Source organism: Mus caroli, unplaced genomic scaffold (genome assembly GCF_978045245.1).
Source record: "Mus caroli unplaced genomic scaffold, Mus_caroli_1 scaffold_2, whole genome shotgun sequence".
In the NCBI taxonomy this organism is placed as follows: Eukaryota; Metazoa; Chordata; class Mammalia; order Rodentia; family Muridae; genus Mus; species Mus caroli.
In genome coordinates this window covers 147,555,467-147,572,764 of record NW_028227257.1, presented here as the reverse complement: position 1 = coordinate 147,572,764, position 17,298 = coordinate 147,555,467, and the positions used below count along the sequence as shown (strand labels likewise).

At 49.9% G+C, this 17,298-nt stretch overlaps 1 protein-coding gene across 5 annotated transcripts in view; it reads right to left on the bottom strand.

Moving 5' to 3' along the window:
* The window catches only part of Ralgps1 (Ral GEF with PH domain and SH3 binding motif 1), a 244,145-nt gene that overhangs the window by 206,587 nt on the left and 20,260 nt on the right, over positions 1-17,298 (bottom strand). For all 5 annotated transcript variants that reach the window (XM_085835005.1, XM_085835002.1, XM_085835004.1 and 2 more), the window contains exon 2: positions 3,954-4,074. In XM_085835005.1, the coding sequence (XP_085691131.1) occupies positions 3,954-4,010 (57 nt within the window). In that variant the 5' untranslated portion in view covers positions 4,011-4,074. The remainder of the gene's footprint in view (positions 1-3,953; positions 4,075-17,298) is intronic.

Sequence of the window (17,298 nt, the reverse complement as noted above, 5' to 3'; positions counted from 1 at the left end):
TGAGAGTTCTACGTCTCTGACCAAAGGCTGCTAGTGGAAGACTGACTTCCAGGCAACTGGGGTGAGAGTCTTAAACCCACACCCACAGTGACACACCTATTCCAACCAGGTCACACCTATTCCATCAAGGCCACACCTCCAGATGGTGCCACTCCCTGGTCCAAGAACATACAAACCATCACAGAGGGCATGTTGAAAAGTGTCTACTGCTTGTCACTTTGCTCTGTGCTAGGCTCTAAAACACTACACACACCATCTTAGTTCTCTACCTATACATGCTATGATGCCCACTGTATAGGTAAGCAAACTGAGTTGATGCTACGTCTCTAAACTTTCTTACCCATGAAGCCTAAAGCCAGAATGTGAACCCATTTTTCTCTCTGAACCCCTAAAATGGGTTGGATCATTACCCCTCACTGCTTCTGACCAGCAATGCAATGGCAGGAGAGTCAGAGCCCAGGGCTGGGATACAGCTCAGTGCAGAACACTAGCCTTGCATGTTCAATGTCCAGTTCTGTCCCCAGGACCCAGGAGAGAGAGGCGTCTAATTCTCCCTCCAGACTCATGGACCCTGGGAGATCTCCATTCTGGGGTTTCCCCCCTTTTTTATTTTTAAAGGTTTATTTCATTTATGCATTTGCATGTGTGCCATGTGTGCACAGGTGCCCAGCGAGGCCAGAGGGCATCAGCTCCCCTGGAGCTGGAGTTGCTGGCAGTTGTGAGCTGCCTGAGAGAGTACTGGGAGGCGCACTCAGGCCCTGGGCACGAGCAGCCAGCACTCTTCACGTGGAGCCATTTTTCAGTTCACCTTCTTCCTAGCTGTAGTCAGGGTGGGACACTGTAACACACGTTCACTCTGGCTCAGAGGGTGCCACACATAGGGCTGGCTGTGAGCTGAGAGAAAAGTATGGAGCCTCCTCAATGGGTAGGGAGCAGAGTCAGGGTTCGAGTCCTGCAGGGAAGGACAGGGGCCTCCCACAGGAAACAAGAGGAACTCCCCAATCTGGACAGAGATCATGAAGCCCACCCCTGAGAAGGTGGGAAAAGTTGGACACACCTTCTCTTTAATGTGACTGCATTCCATCAAGTTCCTCCTGGGTACTCCGCCATGCTTACCACACAAACCTGTGTCCGCCCACAAATGGTTTTATTCATCTCAAATAATGGAAATGGAGTTTGTACTTTCTGGTCATTCCACCCTCTTAGAATAGGGACGAGGGAGTCTGCTTTTGTTAATTTTTCTTTATTTCACTTCCTAAGATGGCTGTATCTGGGAAAATGTTGCACTCTGAAAACCAGGGTGTTTGGGGGGTCACGAAAGAAAGCTAACAGTTTTGACACTGTAAGGTCAGAGAGCTGAGAAGAAATGCAGGCAGCCCAGCTCGACGCCTGGGCCTGAGGTGTCTCTAGGTGAATCTGGCTTTGCATGTTCAATGTCCAGTTCTGTCCCCAATACTGACATCCACCTGGTCTCAGGACAGTGCCCCGTGCTCTGTGAGCACACAGGCCCGGCCAGCGGGCAGAATGCCGCCTCACAGCTGCCATCGCCCAATCCTCAGGCCCTCACTTCATTCTGCCGCATCTCATCAAGTACAAATGTATCAGTAGGCCCAAAGCCTAGACCAGCAGCATAGGTTAATAAACAAGCCAAAGCCACCACTGCCACCACCTCCCTCCCTCCCCAGACACACTGTTTCAGGGTGTGCAACAGATGTCGTTTTCAAAGTTCATTAAATGGAAGGCCTTGTCCCCTGAGAATAAACTAATCCGAACAAAGCTGAGAAGAAACAGACTGGCCCTGGGCAGCTGGAACTGGCCAAGGTCGAGGTCCACAAGCTTCACCTGCTTCAAGACGCAGCCCAGCCAGGCTGACAGGGCAGGATGTTAACTAAGGACAGCAACTCCAAAGTCAGGAAGAGTAGGGTTGAACCACCCACCTTCCCAGAGAGAGGAACCAGTTTCTTCTCCCCTCTGTGCTTTGGATTCCTCATCCAAAATCTGACAAAAGGACGCATAGCTGACAGGGTTACTGTGGAGAGAGCCTGGGGAGTGTGCAAAACAAAAAACAAAAAACACAAAACCCAAACTATGGTGATCTGGGTGTGCGTGGAAGTGAACATGCCATTCACACTCAGGCACATGGGGTTGCTAAGCACTCTAATTTACAGGTGTGTGTTCATTCCATAAACTTACAGACACATACATGGAGGCCCTAAATCTGTTAAGTGTTCAAACCCCATGCATATAATGCTTAGCATAGAGCTGACTACATGTGCATATAGAGCCTACATGTGTATATAGAGCCTACATGTGTATATAGAGCTGACTACATGTGCATATAGAGCCTACATGTGTATATAGAGCCTACATGTGTATATAGAGCCTACATGTGTATATAGAGCTGACTACATGTGCATATAGAGCTGACTACATGTGCATATAGAGTCTACATGTGTATATAGAGCCTACATGTGTATATAGAGCCTACATGTGTATATAGAGCTGACTACATGTGTATATAGAGCTGACTACATGTGCAGATAGAGCTGACTACATGTGCAGATAGAGTCTACATGTGTATATAGAGCCTACATGTGTATATAGAGCCTACATCTGTCATCCCACGTATTCTGAGGCCTCTCCAGATGACTAATACCTAATACAAAATCAATGCTGTGCAAACAGTCACTTCTGCCATTTAAAGAACAATGATCAGATAATCTGCACATACCTGGTACTGGAGTGATTCTTTTTCTGAACATTTTTTATAAATGGTTGGTGGTCCCATGCACAGAGGGCTGAACATGCACAGAATATCGTGTGACTATACACATCTGTATACACACACGTACACACACACACAAGCTAAAGAAGAAGGATGCTTCACTCTAGAGAGAGTGTAAGTCACAGACACAGACAGAAATGTGGCTCCTCTAGTTACCATAGTCTGCTCGTGGGATGTCGGGCCTTAGGGCATTTCTTCAACCCCCAAACCCTCAGGTACAGGGTAGCTGCTGGACCCAAAGCTGCTCTATTTGCAGGTGAGTGACAGCAGTGAGGAGGACGACTCTGTGCTCCGTGGAACTACTCTGGCCTCCTGGAGAACAGCACCCACTGGGCTAGAGAGATGATCCAGTGGTTAAAGTGCAAAAAGCCTGGAGCTCAGTTCTTAGCACCCAAATCAGGAAGCTCACTATCACCTATAACTCCAGCTCCAGGGGCATCTGATGCCTTCTTCTGGCCTCCATGTGCACTGCAGCCATGTGAACTTACATATATAATTTAAAATAAAGTTTTAAAAAATCATTAAAGGCATCTGTAAGTTTTTTTATTTCAAGACTAGAGATAAGTCCAAGAAAAAAATGTTTGAAACACTGATGAGAAAATGACCCCGCCTCCCTGGTTAGTTAATCTGAGCTCACTGCAAAACTGCCTGTGGGAAGTTCAGACTCAACCCTGCTTCACCAACATGCTAAGGAACCAGAACCACACCCCAGACACAGTGGCACCAGCCTCAGTTGACATCCCTCCTCCCGGTGTCTATGTCATTATTGGGCTTGGAAAGCAAATCCCAAACCCCGCAGAGTGCCTGCCCAGGCCACTCGGCCCACCAGTCCTCATGGCCATCTCCTAAGAAGTAAGGTAAATAAGAACAGGCCAGCTGGACTGGCTTCTGTCTGACCTCATCTTGGAATGCATAGCTTATTTATAATTAGCAGTGGCTTTTCCTGAGAAAGATCTGATCCCTTCTTGCCACCAAAATAGAACATACATTTGCCATGGCTGGACTGGACAGGTATTTGTGTTTCTTTGAAGAGAACGACTTTAGAAAACACCACCATCCACAGGGCTACCTGGCTCCTAGACCTCTCGTCTGGAGTGGCGGGCCCTAAGAAGGCCTGTATTCATGGCCAGGGCCCCATGTCATGGCTACCCTCCCATAACCCTCATACCTGTGGAGTGGCAGAGGTGACCAACACGCTAGCCATCAGACCATTCCTCTTGTACATAGTCTCCAGGCTGCAGGGAACTTCGGCGCCACCTCTGCTGGTGACATAACCTGTCTGAGAGGTCCTGTAAGGCAAAGGTATTCATAAAAACCTGCTCTGAGCCCACAGGACCACGCTATCTTCCAACAGAAAGGTGTAAACTGGCAGCCTTCAAGCTCAGGCCCTAGAGTCGGTGCCTGTTTCCCTCCATGGAAAATGGTGTACCTGTGCCATTACTGAGCTCATACAGAAGGCAGCTTTGTAGACAAATACTGCTGTCCCACAGCTGTATGGACTCTGCTTCCATAGCCCTTCTGGTAGCACTCACTCACATCTATGCCCAACCATCCTGCCCCTGGCAGATCGCTGGGCCCCACCTGTGCATCCATCCCAGAATGTGCCTGGCCCTCACAAGCCCCAGATTTTGTAATTCCAAATGAGATGAAGGTTGGTGAAGAAACCAGATACCACGCTGTGCCATCACAACTGATCCCACAAAGTATTCACGAAGGACCTTGTGCTGAATTCTTCCAACTCATCTTCTCCCTTCCAGTATCCCAAGGGAAGCCTTTTAATCCTGCCCATTTTCTATGGAGGAAAACTGAGGTTCACAGAGGTCATGCTCTGGTGCATTTGCGTATTCTATCCAGCAGCAGCAGGACCCATGAGCCATCTGAAGATCAGGTCTGGTTACTCTGCCTGGACTGCTCATGCGCACATGCTCCAGAGAGCGTCTATCAACCGCCCAGAACACTGACAAGATGGAAGCTGACTGCACTTACCAGAGGGTGGCAAGGGGGAAGATGGATGGAAGACAGCACAAGTGAGAACAGCCAGACTAGACCAGCTGTTTACAGCAAGGTACTGAGGGGTGATGTGGCCATCATCAGGAGAGGGTCAGAGAGGTGGAGGAGGTCTGGCGGGGAAAGTGGTGACTCTGTGGCAGATGAGAAAGTCCACCCTGAGGGGGCTACGAGGATGCTCAGAGGTTAGGAGCATGCACTGCTCTTCCAAAGGACCCAAGTCTATCTTCAGGCGCCCATTCAGACTGGTCACAACTGCCTGGAATTCTAGCTTCAGGGATCCAATTCCATGGGGCTCCATGGGCTCCACGTGTGCACATGCATGTGTGCATGCACACACAGATGTACACTCTCTCTCTCTCTCTCTCTCTCTCACACACACACACACACACACACCGAATAAGGAAAAAGCCCCCAGGGGAACACAAACCAAATCACAAAGATATAACTTAAGACCAAACAGGATGGCCAGAATTAGGACAACAAAACCCAAACCAAACTAGAGTATACCTAGTGTATTTTGGGAGTGAGGTGGGGGTGGGTGAAGTCTTTGGGCATTGCTGGTGAGAAGACAACTGGTACAAGCTCTTCAGAACACAATTTGGTAGCTTCTTTTTTGGTTAAAACAGCCCAGTGATCCAATTCCCAGGCGTCTACTACAGAGGATGAACACATTGCACAGCTACAGAGAGGATGCCTATCACAGCACTCATTACTCCTCACAGCAAGCCTGGAACCAAGTCGGATGTCTATCACCCAGTGTGAGCTGGCCACACAGCATGCTACTACTCAGCTGCGAAAGGAAACAAGATTCCTCCACAAGCCACAGCGTGATCAAACCTCAGAAACATTACACTAGTTAAAAAAAAAAAAAAGTCAGATTCAAAGGGATGCACAGTACAGGGTGATTCCATTTTAGGAAATTCCCAGAAATGGCAAATTTATAGGGAAAGTGCCCATGGCAAGAGACTGCACGCAGACGGAGTGCTTTTGAGGTGATGAGAGTGTTCTAAATCTGGATGATGACAAGTACAACCCAAAAATGTGGGACCTAGGACCTGGGACTGTTAAGCTGCAATGCAATGTATGAGGCACCCTGGGCTTCATGACAGGACCTCACCTGGCCTGCTGGCCATTCCCTTTGAAGTGACAGAGTGAACACATGACAAACTGAGAAGGGAATGTTAGTTACTATGAAAGAGATGGGACCCAGAACCAAGAAAAAAAAACCCTCCCAGGTAGAGAGTAGACAGGGCCCCTCGACAGAACCCGATGAAGGGCACAGGAGCTCCAGAATAGGGGCCCCAAAATAGATGAAAAGTAAACCAGCTCAAGATGGCAGCCATAGCAATTGAAGGCCACGCCTCTTAGGCTGCCTCAAACCAGCCCAGCCAATCTGCTCCAAGTTTAAGGCTGGGGTACAGGTTGCTCCTATCTGCATGTGCCGGGCACTGTGTGTCTCCTCAGGGCAACCAGGCCTGGACTCCATCCTGAGTACAGACCAAACCAGAAGCTCTCTCAGGTTGTCCTGGTGGCTCCCTGCATCTTCCAAAGGACACTGCCGTGGCCAGGGAGATGGCTTAGCAGGCGGAGGCATGTGCTAATTATTCCAGGTCAGAGTTCAGTCCTGGGACCCACTTTGCAAAATCAGACAAGTGATTCTTTTCAAGTTGTCCTGTGACCTCCACACGCATGCCACAGCACATGTGGCATACACACACACATACACAATGTTGGGGGGGGGATTTTGCTGCCAGGCCCACCTTCTTCTCCAGCCCCCTTTGCAGATGGGCTCTCTACACCCCAGTGCCCATCCTGGGGGAAGCACTGGTTAAGCATCAAGCACATCTTTGCCACAAGAGCCCTAGGAGGTATAGACCACTCAGATCAGACAGTAGAAACTACTCGCATTTCTGGGAAACTGAGGGCTCATGAGTCAAACCCTGGACAGTCAGCCAGGACCTGATACAGCCTTCCACCACAGCACAGGAAGGGCATGTGACCCACTTATGCAGGGCAGGTCAGCTGTTATTACTTACTCTAATGTCACTGCCAGGGTTATTACTCACTGTAGCATTGTGTCCTTCCCTTACAAGCTTCTAGTCACAAGTTCCCATTCTCTTTTCCAATGTAAACAATTAGCTTTATTTCTTTGTCTGTTTTGTTTTTCAAGACAGGGTTTCTCTGTGTAGACCTGGCTGCCCCTGAACTCAGAGGTTCGTCTGCCTCCTCTACCAAGTACTGGAATTAAAGGCGTGCACCACCACTCTCTGGCAAACAACTAATTTTAAACATTAAACAAACAAACCAACCAACCAACCAGCCAGTGCTCTGTGCTTTGTGAGAACGTGGGCTTCCATTCCTGGGAAGGTTGCTCCCCATAGCGGGCTCCAGGGAACCAAGCACGGGAGTCTCCCATCTGTCTTCCCCTTCCCCCGGCCCCAGTCTACCTGTGTAGCCCATCATATTTTCCATGGAAGGCAGACACTAGAAAGGCGAAAGGCTTATTTGTGTCTGCCTCCTGCATGTCTCGACATGACAGAAATAGCCTCACTGATGGACAGCAGCTCTCATCTATCCATGTGCAGAAAACGGCTGGAGCAACACTCTCCCATCCAGGTCAGGGCCTGAGGCTGCTGAGTACCTGGGTTGGGGCTGGGCAGGAAGCAGTGGACAGATAGGCTGGGTGGGGCACAGCAGAAGGACATCGCAGGCTACAGGGAGAAGTGCATGGAGCAGTAGAGGCAGCAGTGGGGAGGGGGTGCGGGTGGGCTGGCGGGGTTAGGTTTTCCTTGGAGGTACTGGGAATCCTCTAATTCAAGGTTGTGAACAAGTGGTAGCAAATTCCATTTTTATTTTATTTCGTGTGTGTGTGTGTGTGTGTGTGTGTGTGTATGTACACATGCACATCCTGTGTATATATAGATATATTCTCAGAGGCTAGAAGATAGCACTGAGTCCCTTAGAGCTACAGTTACAGGCAGTTGTAGGGCTGGGAACTGAACTCAGGTCCAGGAGAAGAGCAGAAAGTCCTACCAATCTCTGAGCCTTGTCTTCAGCATGTATGCATGGATTCTGAAGGATTGGGGCAGTCCAGTTTTCCTGCACATGATGAAGTGTGTAACTAGGGCATTAAAAGGGCCAACATGGGCCCACTAAGAAGAGCCACAGTGCTGGTATGAAGCTGAGGAGGGGTCTTCCAGGTCAGGAGATGAGAGGTGGGCCTCAAGCGTGCGAGCACAGCATGGGGCATTGGGTCCCAGAGCACAGGCAGCAGAGGCTCCTTCTCACCTCCTCAGCTGTGTCCTCCCATCTTACAGGTCCCGAGGAAGCCCAGGAGCAGGACAGGAGCCTGTGTGGCCACAGCATCAGTGCCTGCCTCTGCTCTCCCCTCGTCTGATCACAAGTGAAGGGTTCACCAACCTTTGCTCTGTGCAGAGGATTCCAGCCCTAGACCCCAAGGACAGCAAATAGAGCTTGGCCCTCAGTGCCTCTGCCACAATCTGTTACACAGGGGCTTTGTCCCAGACTCTGGAGACAGGACTTACATGCATGCTGTAAAACCCAGCTGTGGTAGTCTGAATGCAAATGGCCTCCACAGCTCATAGGGAGCTCCCTCAACCTCTCTACCTCTCAGCCCTCCCCCACCCTCTCTCCTGCATACACAGGCAAACACACTCTTGCTGCCAACCCTCCTGGAAACCCAAACAATGCAAGAGTAAAAGCAGTTCTCATGATGTAATTCCTTAAGAGCGTGGCAGCTGTTATCAGAACCACAGAACAACCCCGCGTCTTTCTCTGCTCATTACAAGAGTCTGGTCTTTGGGGGTGGGGGGAATCCCAGAGAGGGAAAGGAAAAAGCCCAGATGCAGCCCTGGGCTCTTCCCAGGCAAAGTGCTCCTCAAGACTCTCAGCTCAGGAAAGCACAGGACGGCCTGAGATGAGCAGGCCAATGAGCAGGCCCTAAGGGCAAAGCAGAATGATCACTTTTTCCTAAGACAGGAGAGGCTGTCTCAAAGAAAATGCATACAGCCAAGCCTGCCCGATTACAAGAGTGTGATTTCTTCCAAATGTTGCAAGCACGAATGAAAATGGATCCCAAACAGGTTGGGAGAAAGAGCCGCATCCAGGGGTGAACTGGGATGTGCTGTCACGGTCACTGCACTGGGAGCACCACTCTTTGCTGGCTCATGCACAGAAGCTGTGTGGAGCCTGCTCTGCTTCTGCCCCTCCTCCAGTACTCTCTATTTTAGGAGTCACAAGCATGGGCCCTCCTGCAGCAGGGCCACAGTGAGCCAGACCTGCTGTGGCCAATGGGCTTTAGAGAGAGCTCTGGGAAAGGCAAGTAAGGAGATGTGGGACACCACAAAAGCCCTGGGAGCATCTTTGTGAAGATGGCTTGGAAGTCCGGGAAGAAGAGTCCCGTCTGCGTTGTTAAGGATGTGGGGTGTCTAGATCAGGAGTCTAATATTCTGGGCCCGGGCCCCTCTCCACTCAATCACATGCTTGATTTTAATGATTCAAAGAACATCTACCTTGGGACTAAGCAAGCAATGTTACTTCAAGGAGAGGGGCCACAGTCTCTGCCCGGCAAGTGCAGAGATGCTTCTGTGCTTCTCTGTAGCCAAGTCTCCTCCCAAAACCCAAGCCACCCAAGCCCCCTGAACAGTCCCCCACTGTGTCCCTGCTTCCACACGGTGACTCTTACCAATGAAGATTCGGAAATGACAAGGTGTACAGTAAAGGGGTGCACGCTCCTACACACAAGACCAGAGAGCCCTGAACTGGGATGCCTGGGGCTGGCCTGGTTCACAATGAGGCTCTTGTTCTCTTCAGTCACTCCTCCAACTCCTGAGACCAAGTTCCTCTTCTTGAAACCAGAAGGGTAGGGGTAGGTGGTGGATCTGCAATCGCACGTTCATTAACAAACACCACAAGCACTGTCCTTGGCCCCAACTTAGTAACAAGTAGCTGGGCAACCCCCAAGAGGAGAGGAACTGTGCCGAGAGGATGAGGCGAGTGGGAAGCTGGCAGACAGAGGCACACAGGGTCTGTCACCTGTGAATAGAGGCTAAGCCAGGGGCTCAACCAGCTCTCCAAGCTCTTGCAGCCCCATCCCACACACTACAGGGCCCTGTTGGGGTGAGAGGTGTGTGAATGTCCACAAGCGTGTGAGGACAGGAGACATTTTCACAGCACTCCATAAACTGAGTTTGCTCTCCACTGCATGAAGTGCACCCCCATGTTTGCTTTCTCCTCTCCAGACTTTGCTGGAAGAAACAAACAAACTTCAAATATGAATGAAACGGTTTCAGCTCTGAGACCGGGGGAAGGAAGACATGAATGAGCAAACAGGACTAGCTTGAGGGGAAGGAACTCTGGGTGCTGGGCATCCAGTCTCAAAGTCGTTTCCTTTCCACTAACAGCATCCAGCAATAAACACAACAGCTCAAACCAGAGCAGACCTGGGCAAGGAGTTTAAAGAAATGTGCAGAAGTCACCTGAAGAAAACAATAAATTCTCATTAAAAGGTTTTAAGGGCTTGGCTCAGGGGCAAAGGCTCACGCCACCAAAGCCTGACAACCTGAGTTTGGTCCCTGTGACCCACATGGTAGAAGACCTCTGTAAACTGTCTTCTGACCTCCACACATGTACACACTCAAACACACACAGAATCAATAAACGTAATGTTTTTGTTAAAGAGCTCTAGGGGCTGAAGATGGCCTCTTGGTTAAAAGTACTCACTGCTCTTGCAGTGGGCCCATGGCCCTCCACCAGCACCCATGTGGTGGCCCCCAACCATCTGCAACTCCAGTTCCGAAGGATCTGACGCCCTCTTCTGGCCTCCACAAGCAGTGCATGCACTCAGTACACACATTCATGCAAGCAAAACACCCGTACACATAAAATAAAAACACATTTAAATCCTCCTTTTAAGATTTAACTCAGCTGGGCGGTGGTGGCGCACGCCTTTAATCCCAGCACTTGGGAGGCAGAGGCAGGAGGATTTCTGAGTTCGAGGCCAGCCTGGTCTACAAAGTGAGTTCCAGGACAGCCAGGGCTATACAGAGAAACCCTGTCTCGAAAAAAAACCAAAAAAAAGAAAAAAAGAAAAAAGATTTAACTCCCTTTGAGACAATACCATAAATTCATCAATTCTCCCAATTAATCTATAAGTAAAATAAAATCACTTGGGAGGGTAGGAACTCGCTAGAAATGTTATCTAATATTTATAAGAAAAGTGTTTGCCAAGCACAGTGGCACATACCTCTATACAAGCATCTGAGAGGCAGGTGGATCTCTGAGTTCGAGGCCAGCCTGGGCTACAGGGTGAGATCTAGAACAGCCAGGGCTACACAGAGAAACCCTGTCTCGAAAACCAACAACAAAAAGCAAAGACAGACAAACAAAAAGAATAAATGCTCGGCAAAAGGGGATAGTTAAACAGACCAAAAAAAAAAAAACTTAAAACATTTGAGGAAAAACAGATTCGTGTGTTTTTAGTCTTAGAAAAAAGAAGCTCTCCCTGAGGGTCACAATAATGTCAGGAAGCCAAGGAAACCAGCGGCCAGCATGCGTGCGTGCTCTGATTAGCTTCCTGTAGTATTGGGGATGGAGCCTGGGGTCTGCCGCATACTAGGCAGATCTTTGGCTACTGAGTCACCCACCCATGGCCCACCTGGCAGATTTAAATGTTAACTTCAGGATAGAAAGGGAACATGGAAAGACCAAAGGCAGCCAGTAACGCCAGGAAAAGGTTTGTGGGACCCCGTGGCAGGTGATGAATTAGCATCTCTGATGTGGAAAGTCCCCTGGCTGGACTCCTGGCAGACACGGCAACTTCAAGCCTGGAAACATGAAGACCCACAAGAGCTGAAAGCACAGCACGAGGCCGTGGCTGCACTCAGCATGGCAGGGACCATCAGGACAGGCCAGCAGGCCTGCACCAGGAAGCCACGAACTCCAACCCACACATGCGCTTCTGTGCCCCATTACACTGCATCAAACGATCAAGACATCAGGACTTACAGACAGGAAAAGACGCCCACAGCTCAGGGGCCTGCTCACATCAGCACACTCATCCAGCCAACAAATGTTTGCCCAAAGTCCTATTTGTACCGGGCACTATCCTGGATTCCAGGGACAAAGCAGCAAGCAAGAAGCCGGAAACCCCTCAGTAAACAGCAAATAAGGCATTCAGTAAATACAGGGCTTGTCAGCAAGTGATACTAGATAAAGAGGAGAGCTAGAGAGGCCCGTGAGCAGGGCAGGGAGAACTGGCTTCCAGTGGGCACATCTCACTAAGAAAGTGCTTACACAAACACATGCTTGAGGCTGCTAACAACAGATGCACACACATGATGAAGACATACAGAAAACCTGCTAAACAAACTAACAGCCCTGCCTCCCAAAGAAACCTCCAGGTGCACTGAAATGTCTACCATTTTGTACACTTCAATGCTGTCTATGTATAGACAGTAGGTATGGAAAACCCTTGGAGCAGCCCAGCACCTCGGGGTAAAAGTAGTCGCACACTTGAAGGGCAGCTCACTGGATTAAAGACAGCCTCTGGGTAGGGAGGCTGGAGCTCTGGGTGGCAATTTGGTGCCACCTGGTGGCCAGTTGTTTAAATATTGGTATTCCAACACTGCCAAGTCAGATTCACCAAGGTGTACAATAGTATGAAGCTATGTCTGCCCTCTGGGCGGTGACAGTGAGGGACTAGGATGTCAGAGTCAGGGTGGAATTTGTTTAGCTGACTTGAATTTTAAATCATATGTGTCTAATGATTCACTTATTTTTATAAATTAACTCATTGTAACTGACAACAGTTGGCAGTTCACCACTGGACTGAGGTGGAAAGAGGGGGATGGCAGCACAGAGCCAGAGCCCAGGCCATTAGCAGGGAGTCTGGGAGACCCATAAAGGAGTGCCAGGCCTCAGGACACAGGTTCCTCAGAATGTGGGGGTGCCCGGAGTGAGACCCGAACCTGGAGTGGCATGTAGCTGCTAGGGCCTCAAGAAGGGAAACGAGAGATCAACAGAAGAGGGTTTTATGCTTGTCTGGGTGTTAAATCTTCAGGCTGCAGGGAGGAGCCACACACAGCCAACCCATGCCCGGCTGTCCTTATGGAAGAAAGCCATTTTAGCACAGGAGAGGGCCACCAGGAGCACTGGGTACCTGACACAATGGCAGAAGCAGAGGAGCTAGATGGGGCATGTAGCTCAGTCTACCAATGGGGCCTAGCTCAGCTCTGTGTTGGAAGCTGTGTGTTAAATGCTTACAAGTTTCTTAAAACACCAGAGACCTACTATTTGGGGATGACGGCAGGCTGATGGGAAAGGCTGGAACACACCCCGGGAAGGGGTAAGGACATGAAAGGAGGGACGAGGCAAGGAAACGGGAGCTGCATTTCTAGGATTTTCAACACAGGCAAGGCAAGCACGGGGGCAACGTCGCTCTGTCACAGAGAGAGGGATAAAAGGCTCAGTTGTATCTGCTGGGGTTGGAAGCTGTATTGTTTGAGCCTGAGTTTGGCACATGGAATAGGAATCCCCTATGCAACAGTGGCTGAAACTACAAGTTAGTACTGTCACAAAAAGAATGAAAGAAGTGGGGTAGCAGCCACGGCTAACAGCTTGTTTCATACCCCGTGCAGAGACTTGTTTAGGCAGTCTATTGGGTTTGGCTGTGCATTATCTTCTCAATTAAAACAGGAAATCTATTTTTTAATTAAGAAAAATTTAAATTAAGGAGCATTCTAGATAAGTAACTGCACCTTTCTGTCACTTCTTCTTCTGAGATTGTATTTATAAAGGCTGGGGGAATTGAGCCTGAGATGAGCTGACCCCACCTAGGCCGTGTAGCCTGAGGATGAGGGGGCAAAACATAAAACTACCATTCTGGCATTACAGGCTCTGAACAAAGAGCAAGCCTGAGATGACCACCAATCAGACACCATGTAGGCCTGGGCAGGCAGACCACACCCAAAATATCCCCTCCCTGGTGCCTGGTACCACACTGTGTGGCCAGGGCATAGCATTTCTGAGACCACTCCCTAAATGATCCCAGACCAAAGATGCCACTAAGAGGAGCAGGGAGATGGTGGAGAAATGGAAGAGAAGTAAAAGATATGTGTACAATGAGGCAATGATATGTGAGAGGCAGACTCAGGGGTAGTGAGGAACAGCCTGACATGAATAGCCAGGGATGCCACCTAAGACTATGCTGAGGTCCTGGCCTGTGCTGCCACTGAGGGCCATGTCTGGGTCTGTGTCCCTGCAGCAGCAAGGGTCTGTTACCACCAAAGGCTAGACAGATATCCCTGGTCAGAGCTGCCTCCCAGGACCATGTTGGTGGCTGAGAGCTGTGCAAAACTGGCCCCACCCCTTGCCTGGACACCATGGGAAAGCTACTAGCCCTAGGGGCGTGAGAACAGGAAAGCTGCCCCTGCCCCTAGTCAGCTATAGTACTCAGGAGAGCAATCCTCACCCCCACACATCATTCCAGGAAGCACAGTGGAGCTGGCCCTGGTTTCAGGAGTCACAGGTGACTTGGTCTCGAGAGTACAAGTATGGGAAGGCTGGATCTGCCATTCATCTCCCGTGGCATGGATAAGAGAGAGATATCCTCCCTTGCCCCTTGCTACCTACTGCTGGTAGGTGAGCTGGCCTCTAGTCATCAGAGCAGAAGAGCTGGCCCTGACCCTCACTTGCTGTAGCACTCAGGAAAGCAGGCCCTGCACCTTGCCTGGGCAGCACAGTAGAGAGCCAGCTGTGAAGGCACCGGTGTCTACGAGCCAAACCCTGATAGATAGCATGAGACAGGAAAACTGTATCCACCCCTTGCTCACTGCAATACTGGATGATCTACTCAGGGAAGGGCTAAAGAGCTTGCCCTGGTGGTGTGGGTGCAGGGGAGTTGGCAGGCTGACCAGCTCAGATACCACTCAGGTCCAGATCCAGGGCTTTGAGTTGGCCGACCCCACATGTACCCTACCAATGAACCACGGGAGCATGTGAAGAAGCCAGTCCTATAGATCCAAAGCTCCAAGAGCTCTATGACACAGGGCAACAACAGGATAGCCAAAAGGAGACCCACTGAGGTTCCAGTAGTGATAGCATAGCAGAAGCCAGAGGCTTCAAACCAGATCAAACATTCACTGCAACCAACATTTGCAAGCAAAGAAGTATGGATGAAAGGGTATTCTGTGGGACATACTATAGCTTTCACAGCAAGATATTTTTCTTTTAGAGAGATTACAAAGGAGGAAGGCAGGTCCCAGGGGACAGGGAGATGAGTGGGATTATAGTACATGATGTGAAATTTACAAAGAACCAATAAAAAGTTTAAAAAAAGAAAGAGGATATGAGATAATGGTTGGATCATACTGTCCCCACATGGCCCCTCCCATTTCTAGTCACTCCACTGCCCCTGTGTCTGAGCCAAACTCCACCCACTGCCCTATAGGTCTCAGTCAGATGTGAGAATATGCAGAGTTTGCTCAGAAGGCAGCTATGGGTAACTAAAGCTCTTAGGATAGGGCTGTGGGTGATGCCTGAGTGACCCTCTTCTGGGTATCTTGGAAGGGTGGCCAAGAATGGGGCCACGCTGTGACCCAATCCAGTAATGAAGATGACACATGGTCCATGACCTATTAAATGGGTGCTGTAGGAAGTCTAGATGCAGTGTCAGCCTGGAGATGGACACACAGTAGGGACATTTACAGGAGGGTTGCCAAAGGAAGAAGTGGCCTTTCAAACAAGGCACCACACCAAGCAAGAATGGATGAGGGAAAGCGGCAACCCTCTCTGCCAAGGCTTTGCTCATAGCTGTGTGCAGGGTATCTTCTCCTCTGTTCACAACAGGCTACCCATGTGGGATAAGCTGGTAACCTGTGACCTCACTAGGGACATAGATCAGCCCAAAATGCCCTGGGGCTGGCAAGGCTGGGAAACTTCTTCAGCTTGCAGGCAAGTGGGTGGCTTCTACACCTCCCAAGGGACAGTGCTAGTGAGGCTCGGCAGCAGACAGCAGAGAGGAGCCCATATGCAGAGCCAGGCTGACCTGGGCTAACCCACTCCGCTGCTTGCTTGCTATGTGCTTTCTAAGAAACCCACAGCTGAGTCCACGTCCCTTTATGCCCCACATGGTAAACCAAAAGAGCTTTCCAGCATCCTCCTTGGGAACCAACCCCACACAGGTGGATATGTTTTAGGGAACACACCTACATGCTACATCAATTCCCCTTCCACTCCTCGGGATCAGGGCTGACAGGAGATGAAGCTATGACAAGAATCTGGAGATGCTGTCCTGACATGGCCTTTAACACTTTAGGGGCTGTTCCTAACCAAACAGAATCTTGACACTCCAGGAAACACTCTGCCTCTTCCCCTACTCTTTCCTTAAACTCGGGGATGGGCACAGAGAGGTGGAAGCTGGGAGCCAGAGCAGAGCCCATGTTGGTTTCAGTGCAGTAAGCTATAAGCAGCTACTGTGTGAGAGACATTGGGCAAGACACAGCTGCCTTCAAGGAGATGAGCGTCTAGCCAAGAAGGTAAGCCAGAGCAGACTGAGAAATACAGATGCAAAGCATGGCAGGATGCAGAGTGTAGCCAGGATCATGAGAAGAGGCTCGACAAGCATCGTGAGTATTAAAGGAAAGAGCGTCCGTAAACTAGGGTGGAAGGAGTGGGAGGGAATGGCCAGCACACTACAGTGCCTAGAAGGCAACAGTCATGCCTGCACATCCTTGGCTCCCTCAGCCCCAGCACTTCAGAGCCACCCAAAACTTACATGGTGATCTGAGCTCTGGCCAGGGGTTTATGGCAGAGGCAGCCAGGGTGAAGAAAGGAGCTGACCTGGACATGAGAACTGCTCTGTGGTGAGTACACACATCCGACGGAGCATGAAGACCAGTGTCTGAGTAGATAGCAACAGGAACAAAAGAGCAACAGCTGTCAGAGTGGCCACAAGTGTGCACCAGGAGAGAACAGAGACAGATGGGGAAACTCTCAAAAGGAGAACCAGAGGAAACCCAACCACAGATTGATCTGGGACAGAGGAGCCTGTGCCAATCACACTCTGTCATCATAAGACAACACCAGAGGTGACAGATTTACAAAGAGAAAATATTTTGCTCATAGTTCTTCAGTCCAAATAAAGTGAAGGCAGAATGTCCACGGGTCCATCAAATTAGGGCTAGGAGGCAAAGCTAGGAAGAAAGCAAAACCAAGGTTCCCATAAGCCCCATCTTGGGCAGTCCCACACCAAGCTGGAACAGTAACCTTTGCAGGACCCCATGCACAGGAAACATTCAGCCCTACTATGCATGTGCTTATCAAGGATGCCTGGTGCTCCCCAGCCTCCCAGGTCCATTTGGGAGGTTGTCTCCCTAACCACAGCCCTGCTGGATCATGCGCACAAGAGAACACCTGTTTGGTGTGACTTAAGGAACACCAGTACAGCCATGACACCTCATCCAATCTCCTTGCAGAACACTTTT